The following is an 8,839-nucleotide window of genomic DNA, read 5'->3' on the forward strand; positions in this document are numbered from 1 at the left end:
CTTTATGTCTCTATAATTCAGGCAGCCATTTTGTGTTCAGTAAAAAAATTAAATAAAGAAGGGACATCCATTGCAGGCTTTCTCCTGAAGACTTTGCCTTTGGCTTTCGCTCTGTTACAGTTATCTTTCAGCAAAGTATCTGTCATTCCGGCTAAAATCATCTTTGTCTTGAACACCACACTGCGAGTTAATTCAGCCTCAGCATCCAGTGCCGAACAGCAGCTGGTGTGATTCTACATCCAGCCTTTCCATTTTACAACCTAAACACTTGATATGTGTGCTCTAAACATGGGTGAGAAGGAGAAGGTGGGACCCAAGGCAGGGATGTTCACTGTGTGGTGCTAGGACTGCTTTCTTAGGGTATTTCTGAGCACCACGTTGCATGCTATAGCCCTTCTCCTCCAAAACCCACTTGCTCTGCAGCACACGCTGACACCAATGCCTTTTCCTTCCCTACCCTCCTGAAATACCCAGAGCTATTAACTAGGTCACAGGAGCTGGTCCCAATCCAGCAGTTTATCTAATTGCCTTTTTATAGTATATTGTGTGACTCTTTATTATCCTGTCAGAGTCCCCTGCGTGGTGCCCAAGGGGGACGGGAGGCAGAGCTGAGATGAAGCTTGCTGCAGCACAGCCGTTCGTGCTCGGGAGCAGAGAATGAGTTTGGGCATCCCTGATGCTGTGAGGATGGTGACAGCCTGGGCAATAAACCCAGGAGGTGATTTTAGCAGCAGCCGGGGGCACAGTGGACCGCTTCGGACTCCTGCAATCACAGCTCTAGGTACATGTGTATGTGTCTGGGAGGGGCGGCTGATTCTCCAAGAGCAATTGTTTGTATTGACCTGCACTAGGTCTGCTCCGGGCAGGCTGGTCTTTGGGCAGACGTGGCCTGGGAAATGTTCTCGTCTGGTTCTGCTGAAGGTGCCGCCTGGCCTTGTCTCCACAGGGTTTGGGGCGTGGGGAAATTCTGTGGCATAAAGAAGGAGGCTGAGCAGGAATCATGGGGTCACATGCCTGCTGTTGAACACCCAGGCTTTCAGTATTACAGAAGATTTCAGAAGAAGATGAAGCTGAGCACACTGGAATTGCAAGTTCCCTTTTTCTTACAGAGAAGATTTGTCTGGGGCAGTTCACAGCCCACTGAAGCCCATGAGAATCAAACCCTTTGGGGTTTGGGAGCCTGACTGAGCAGTGAGCTGGGAGTGATGCTTGTCCCGCTTCCAAATGATCGCACCTTCATGCAACTGCCGCTGCCCTGTGCCGCCCAACAACCTAACGAGGGGCTGTAGGAAGGCAACGCAGCCTGGGCTGTTCTTTCCTGCTCTCCTGAAATGACTTTTGATAATGAATAGCTCTTTTCCCTCAGTTTATTAATCAGAAGACCCAGCCACAACCTCCCACGCGTCGAGCCTGCTTTGCGGAGATAAGACAGAGTCACTTCTCCAGCTGGACCTATGGTGCCGGGGGCTGGGGGCTCGGCATAGCGGGGCTTCCCGGGTGGGGACAGACCCTCAGCCCTCCCCGGGGAGCTGCGCCGGTGGGAACACTTGGTGCAGAAGCTCCCCCCCCAGGCAGGAGGAGGGCCCCGGCTCGCGTCAGTCTCGCACTCTACTTTTAGCTTCATCCGAAACGATCTGCAGCTCAAACGTCCCCCTGAGAGCCGCTAACCTTTGGAGGAGGGTTTGGCACCCTTGTCATGCTCGGGTTAACGAGCTCGGGAAGCCCAGGAGAGACGCGGCTGCCTCCTTCCGTCCCTCCGTCCGTCCGGCACGGCGATGGGGAGGTCAGCAGGGGTAGATGCCCCGACCTCTCTCTCCGTCTCTGCGCTTTGCCCTCTTCCTCTGCCCCTCTCCTCTACCCTCCCGCCTTGCTGTGAGTTTCCTCCCGGGTTTAGCCGCCGGTACAAGTTCGGGGATTCCTTTTCCTTCCAGCCGCCGCTGCATGAAGTCTCGTTCTCGGAGCCCGTCCCGGGGCAGTCGATGCCCGGGGGGGTGTTTCCAACAGGGCAGCGAGTCACCGGCTCCCGGGGGCGGGAGCGGGCTCGGCCTCCCACTGTTAGAACCGTGCATGGGGTCACTGCATGGGAACAGAGGCACCTTCGACACCCCACCCCCCAGCTTCTGAACCCCTCGGACCTTGGCAGCCCCCGAACTCCTCTTCATCCCCCCGGCATCACTGAGCGTCCCCTCCGAACCCCCCAGTTTCCCTTTCGCTTCGGTGTCAGCCGGTGCCTTGCGGGGTGCTGAGGTGCCGGGATCCCTGGGCTGGGCTTACGATCACTCTCCCTGCGGGGACTGGGGTTTTCATTTTTTCTTTTTTTGTTCGGTTTTGTTTTACGGTTTTGGTTCTGGGGAATTTTTGTTTGGGGGTTTTGTGTGTGGTGGCGTTTGGTGTTTGGTTCGTTTTACTATTTTTTTGTTGTTTTCTAATTATTATTATTTCAATTTTGATTGTTTCCTTTTTATTATTTTTACTCAGTCAGGTTGTTTTTGTTTTGTTGTTTTTTATTTATTTCTTTGGTTGATTGGTTTGCTAGTTATTATTTCCGCCAGAACTGTCTCCTGGCACATCTCGAACACGCCGGATGCTCAACCACCAGCCCAAAGCCCGTCTCCTCCGCCCTCGGCACGGTGCCGGTGGTGGTTCCCCTGTCCTCTCCTCGGCACCGGGGGCTGCGGAAGGGCCGGGGAGTTTCGGAAATACCCAGGCGCAGGGGGAATTTTCGTCCTTTCTTTCCCGATGCTCCCTGCAGCCTCCAGCAATAGGTCTCTTCCACGTCTTCGATAACAATGAACTTGGCTTGAGCTAAACTGGAAAAAAACCCAACCAAATAACAACAACAGAAGAAAACAAACAAACAAAAAAAAAAAAAACCAAAAAAGGAGAAACAGTTGAATTCTCCCTGAGGTGTTCATCGGAGCAGTCGTTTTCCAGGGCTGTAAGGAAGCGAAACGGCTGCCCGAGCCCTGCGTCCTTCCCGGTTGGATTTAATGTCCCCGTTAATCGCTGCGCGTTGGGGCCCCGTCGTGGGCAGGACGCTGCGAGCCCCAGGCCGAAAGCGGGTCCCGCTCGGCGTTCTCGACCTATTTGTGCACTGACATGAGATAATCGCTCCAGGAAGAAAGGGGTGCGCCTCCCTCTGCGGCCTTTCCCCCCACCTCCCCCCCACCCCCCGCACCGGAGCCGTTCCTATATAATAGCTCCGTTTTGTGGGGAGCGTCTGCCCCTGCCACGCCGGGAGCCGGCAGCCCCTCGGGATAAAGAAGCCGTCATCGTGGGTATTATTTATATAGATAAAAATCTAATAAAGTAATATATATTTTAATATATATGTATATTATGTATAATAGGTAACATATATTAATATACATTCTATATACAAATGTATTCTATGTATTACATAAACTTACTTTTTTTCTTTTGTCTTTTTTTTTTATTTTTAAATGCTTTTCAGTCGCTTTGCACCCGATTTCCTTTTGGATTCGGGCAAGAAATTAAAGGGATGTTGAAGGATTTTTTCCCAAGATCGGGGGTTCGCTCCCCACCTCCGTGCGATTCCGTAGACCCCCTCGCACCCGCATCGGCATCCCCAGCCCCTGCCCCAGGTGCAGCCCCAGCCCCATTCCCAGGTCCATCCCCAGCCCTGCCCCAGCTCCAGCCTCAGCCCCAGCGCCCCGTCCCCAGTCCCCCGAACAACTGCATTCACAATAATTCGGCTCTGGCTTTTCCTCCCATCTGTAGCTTAAAAATACTTTTTTTTTTTTTTTTTTTTTTGCGTTGCAAAGCAGCAAAAGAAACGCAGATTCCCCTCACCCCAATGAACATCTATTTCTTTTTTATTCTAAATAACGAATCACACGGTCTCCCCTCAGCAGAGGGGGCCGGGCTGTCACACACAGTACCCCAAAATGCCAATGCTCCACCGGCTACCCTATGCTGATTGTTGTCACAGCACAGGACGGGGATTTCTCGTTGCCATTGTTCGCTCTGTTGTCTGCTCACCTCGGAAATATTTTAAATAAAGAACAAATACGGCCAGGCTTGTTCGTTACAAAAAACTATGGGCGTTTGTGAGCGAAACAAAAAAAGCAGTATTTGTTTTAAAGGAAGGAGACTCTCTACGTGAGGTGGGAGTGCCGTTCGAAGGCAGCAGCGCAGCCCCGCCGGTGCGGGTCCGCGGGCAGAGCCGCCCGGCTGCGGGCACCCAGCGGGAGTGGGAACCCGGTATCGGAGCCCACGGATCAGACGAATCGTTCTCGGGAGCTGAGCCCTGCTCACTGCCCGCGAATTCCAGCACGCTCCTCAGCCGCGGCAGGACACAGTGCCCAAGGCTATGCCCAAGCTCCGAAGGGGCCGCGGGTTTTGGCGGGGAGAAAAAAGAAAAGGGAGGGGGTGTGAGGGGAGAAATTTCGTTAGGCAGCGGCGCCGAGCCGTTTGTCCGCCTCGTTCATGTGGACCTTTTGTTTCGCCGTGGGGAAGGGGCTCGCGGCGCTGTCGTGGGGTAGGGTGTAGGGCTAAGCGTGGGGCAGAGCGGGCAGCGCAGGGGCTGAGGCGCAGGAGAGGGGGGTCTGCGCTGCGGCGCTGCTGGCCCGGCGGGGGAGGAGGGTGCGGGGGGGCCGGGCTTGGCCGGGGCGCTGGTACCTCCCCCAGAAATGCAGCAATTCTCCCCCCTCTCCCACTCCTCTCCGCGAGGTGGGCGCACTGCGATGGAGATGCTGCGCGCTCTGCCAGGGGCTTGCGCTGCCCGTCTGGTGACAGCCGCCGGCTGCTGACAGACCCCCACCCATCCCATCCGGGTCCGGCTCGACCCCCCGATCCCGCCGCGGGGCCCGGCGGAGCGGCGCTGAGCAGCGCGGAGGGGCGCGGGGCGGACCCGCAGCTGCCGGCCGCGGTGTCATGCCCCTGGGCACCCCGGCGGGGCACCGCTCGCACCACACCGGTACGCGGGGGTAGCGGCTCTCAGCAGTCCCCGCTGCCGCCGCCCATCGCCGGACGCTGAGGCCTCGTTTGCCGGCCCGCCGCTCGCCCGCCCCGTCGGGTCTGTCCTTCATCGAACAGCGGCGTGGCCCGACAGGACAGCATGGCCACCCTCCTCCGCAGCAAGCTTTCCAACATGGCCACCTCTGTATCCAACAAGTCCCAGGCGAAGATGAGCGGCATGTTCGCGAGGATGGGCTTCCAGGCGGCCACCGACGAGGAGGCGGTGGGGTTTGCCCACTGCGACGATCTGGACATGGAGCATCGGCAGGGGCTGCAGATGGACATCCTCAAGTCCGACAGCGGCGAGGAGGGCTCCGAGCCGCCCTTGGAAGGGGACATCCACTACCAGCGGGACGGCACGGGGCCCCCACCGCCCTCCGCCACGAAGGAGGTGGATGGCTGCCCAGAGCTTTCCGGGCAGGGCAAGCCCAAGATCACGGCTTGGGAGGCCGGATGGAATGTCACCAACGCCATCCAGGTACGACCACAGGCACCGCAGAGAGCTCCTGCTCCCACTTCTGCCATCTCCTTCCTGTTTCCACCCCACCTCTTCCCCCCCGCCCCCACCTCCGGGCTGATGGCAAACCTGCCTCAGGGAAAAGGGGGAAAAAACAGGGTGTTAAAAAGATAAGGAAAAGGAAAGGGAAACCCCCAACCCCAGACCTCTACTTTGTCCCCCACCCTGGAATGGAGCACAGGGCCAGGGAGGGGATGCACAGCCCCAAGCCCTATATCCACAGCAGGTGTTCCCCAGCATGGGGGGACCCCAGGTGGGTGTGGAACTGCAGAGGGGTGGGCTCATGTCTGGCCCCTCTGTGGGTCGCTGGTTTTGGGCTCTTGGTGAACTGAGAGGATAGAGATTGGGATTGGGGTGAAGCCAGGGTTCCAGAACTGTGCTCCAGGGTGGGATTGTGGAGGTAGGACTGTGTGGGTGCTACATCAGAGAGAAGGGGGGCTGCAATGGTGTGTGGCCATCATTGCATGGCGTGACTGTATGACCAGCTGCATGGGTGTGATGGTGAAGTGAGACAGCAATGATGCGTGCAACTGCAAACGTGCCACTGTGTGTGCCCAATGCCCTCCTCAAGATGAGCAACATGGTTTCCATTTTGTCTCTTTTTAGGGGATGTTTGTGCTGGGCCTGCCCTATGCCATCCTTCATGGTGGATACCTGGGACTCTTTCTGATCATTTTTGCTGCAGTGGTTTGCTGCTACACAGGGAAAATCCTTATTGCCTGTCTTTATGAAGAGAATGAGGATGGAGAGATAGTCAGGGTGAGAGACTCCTATGTGGACATAGCAAACGCATGCTGTGCACCCCGATTCCCCACCCTTGGAGGCAGGATTGTAAACGTGGCTCAGATCATTGAACTGGTTATGACCTGCATTCTCTATGTGGTGGTCAGTGGCAACCTGATGTACAACAGCTTTCCTAACCTGCCGGTCTCCCAGAAGTCATGGTCCATCATTGCCACAGCAGTGCTCCTGCCTTGTGCATTCTTGAAGAACCTCAAGGCAGTCTCCAAATTCAGCTTGCTCTGCACATTGGCCCACTTTGTGATCAACATCTTGGTGATTGCCTACTGCCTCTCCAGGGCACGCGACTGGGCCTGGGACAAAGTCAAGTTTTACATTGATGTAAAGAAGTTTCCCATCTCTATTGGCATTATAGTCTTCAGCTACACTTCTCAGATCTTTCTGCCTTCCTTGGAGGGGAACATGCAGAACCCCAAGGAGTTTCACTGCATGATGAACTGGACTCACATAGCAGCTTGCATCCTTAAGGGACTCTTTGCCTTGGTTGCCTATCTGACCTGGGCTGATGAGACCAAGGAAGTCATTACAGACAACTTGCCATCCACAATAAGGGCAGTAGTCAATATTTTCTTGGTAGCCAAAGCCTTGCTCTCATACCCCTTGCCATTCTTTGCTGCTGTGGAAGTCCTGGAGCGGTCCCTTTTCCAAGACGGAAACAGGGCATTTTTTCCCAACTGCTATGGGGGTGATGGGAGGCTCAAATCCTGGGGACTCACCCTCAGGTGTGCCCTGGTAGTATTCACCCTGCTCATGGCTATCTATGTCCCACATTTTGCCCTCTTGATGGGCCTTACTGGGAGCCTCACAGGTGCAGGGCTCTGTTTCCTGCTCCCTAGTCTTTTCCACCTCAAACTCTTGTGGAGGAAGCTTTTGTGGCACCATGTCTTCTTTGATGTTGCCATCTTCGTTATAGGTGGTATCTGCAGTGTCTCTGGGTTCATCCACTCTTTAGAAGGCCTTATAGAGGCCTTCAGAACCAACACTGAAGACTAAAGAGAGGCCAGAGTTGGTTGCTGTAAGAGAATCTCATCGAACATCTACATAGTCAAATAACTCTTCATCCCTTTAATGGAGTCATTATTTTCGTTACGTGCATCCAAAAATTCTATGTTATATAATCTGCAAATCAAAGGAAATAAGAATACATGGTAAATGCTCCATTCCTGGCAGTGTTCAAGGCCAGCCTGGATAGAGCCTTGGGCAACATGGTCTAGGGTGAGTGGGACCCTGGCAAGTTCCAACCCCCATGGCAGTGGGGTTGGAACTAGATGATCTTAAGGTCCTTTCCAACCTTAACGATTCTATGATTCTATGAAAGTATTTGCCCTTCTGTCTTTTTAAATAAGCTAAGATTTAGATATATTTTTTTGTTATTTAGGATTTTTTGAAGGGAATTATCTGGTTCCCCACCCCCTTCTCCTCACTCATTGCCTGAAGCTTGGCCACCCCCAAAGGACCTGTTGGGAAACAGCTGCAGCTTTCAATACTTACAGATATGCAATTCAGTGTTTCAGGAGCTGAAACACAGGTGCCGACCCAATAGGAGTGGGTTACTGTGCTTACAGATGGAAGTAAACCAGCACGGGTGCTGGGAGCAGAGACCTTCATTCTGTGTGGTGTGAGATGGACGTAGGTGAGAGCTAGATGGTCCGACCAGCCCAACAAGCCCAAGCAGCAGCTGCTGAGCAACAATGCCAGTTACCTGCCTTGTTTACAGCGTAGTTACATGGATGTCAGGACTGCTTAATTCTTCCATCCAAATCCACCTCAAGGAACGTCACTTCCCATCAATCACAATGTTTTGCCTCTGGCTGAAATCTCGGAGTCCACTTCTTGGTGACTTTTGTTTCATTTTGTTTTAACAATTTCATTTCTAAATTATGAAAAGCTAAAAAATATATATCTATATTGTTGGATTTGACATCGTTCAGGATACAGGAACAAACCAATTCATTCTGTGCAATCTACCAGATCTGTGGAGCTGTTTCCAATGTATGTGTGGTGTCATTGTGGTAAATAAGACAAAAAATATATAGCAGAAAAAAAACCCAACAAATCTATCTTTAACATATAATGTGGTACATAAATATATGGAACAATAAAGAGCAGACATAATCTGTGAAGCTGGCCTGGTTTGTGGGGCCTGGGGAGATGGGAAGGGCAGAGAAGATTCAGACTCCTCATCCACTCACATTGGTGACACCTGAGGGGCAGTGATGGTGAGATTAAGCTGTTTGCAAGAGGTAGGACATGTACATTTTGGGAAGAGGTGGCCCTAAAGATGGGGAGCTGTTTTCAGCCCCTCCCTCCCTTCCCCCCAACTTTGCTTTACCTGGTAGCTCAGACTCCCAGGGATAGATGGAGTTTGCAGATGTACCTCAAGATTTTTGCTCTTGTGAAAGAGGGAGCCACCAAAACCAAACAAATGCAATGGGGGAGGGTGGGATAAACGAAATAATGAGCTGCGGTACCTCCTGCCTTGAACTAAACTCACTCTGTGATCAAAACTACCCCGATTTACACCAATTTAAAAGCCACAGC

At 53.3% G+C, this 8,839-nt stretch overlaps 1 protein-coding gene across 1 annotated transcript; it reads left to right on the forward strand.

The window, feature by feature from the left end:
* Positions 1–4,602: 4,602 nt before the first annotated feature.
* SLC32A1 (solute carrier family 32 member 1) lies at positions 4,603–8,413 on the forward strand. Its single transcript, XM_065691362.1, has 2 exons — positions 4,603–5,458; positions 6,104–8,413. The coding sequence occupies exons 1-2, from the start codon at positions 5,081–5,083 to the stop codon at positions 7,289–7,291; spliced, it is 1,566 nt and encodes a 521-aa protein (XP_065547434.1). The 5' UTR covers positions 4,603–5,080; the 3' UTR covers positions 7,292–8,413.
* Positions 8,414–8,839: the final 426 nt, after the last annotated feature.

Source organism: Lathamus discolor, chromosome 11 (genome assembly GCF_037157495.1).
Source record: "Lathamus discolor isolate bLatDis1 chromosome 11, bLatDis1.hap1, whole genome shotgun sequence".
Lineage (NCBI taxonomy): Eukaryota > Metazoa > Chordata > Aves > Psittaciformes > Psittacidae > Lathamus > Lathamus discolor.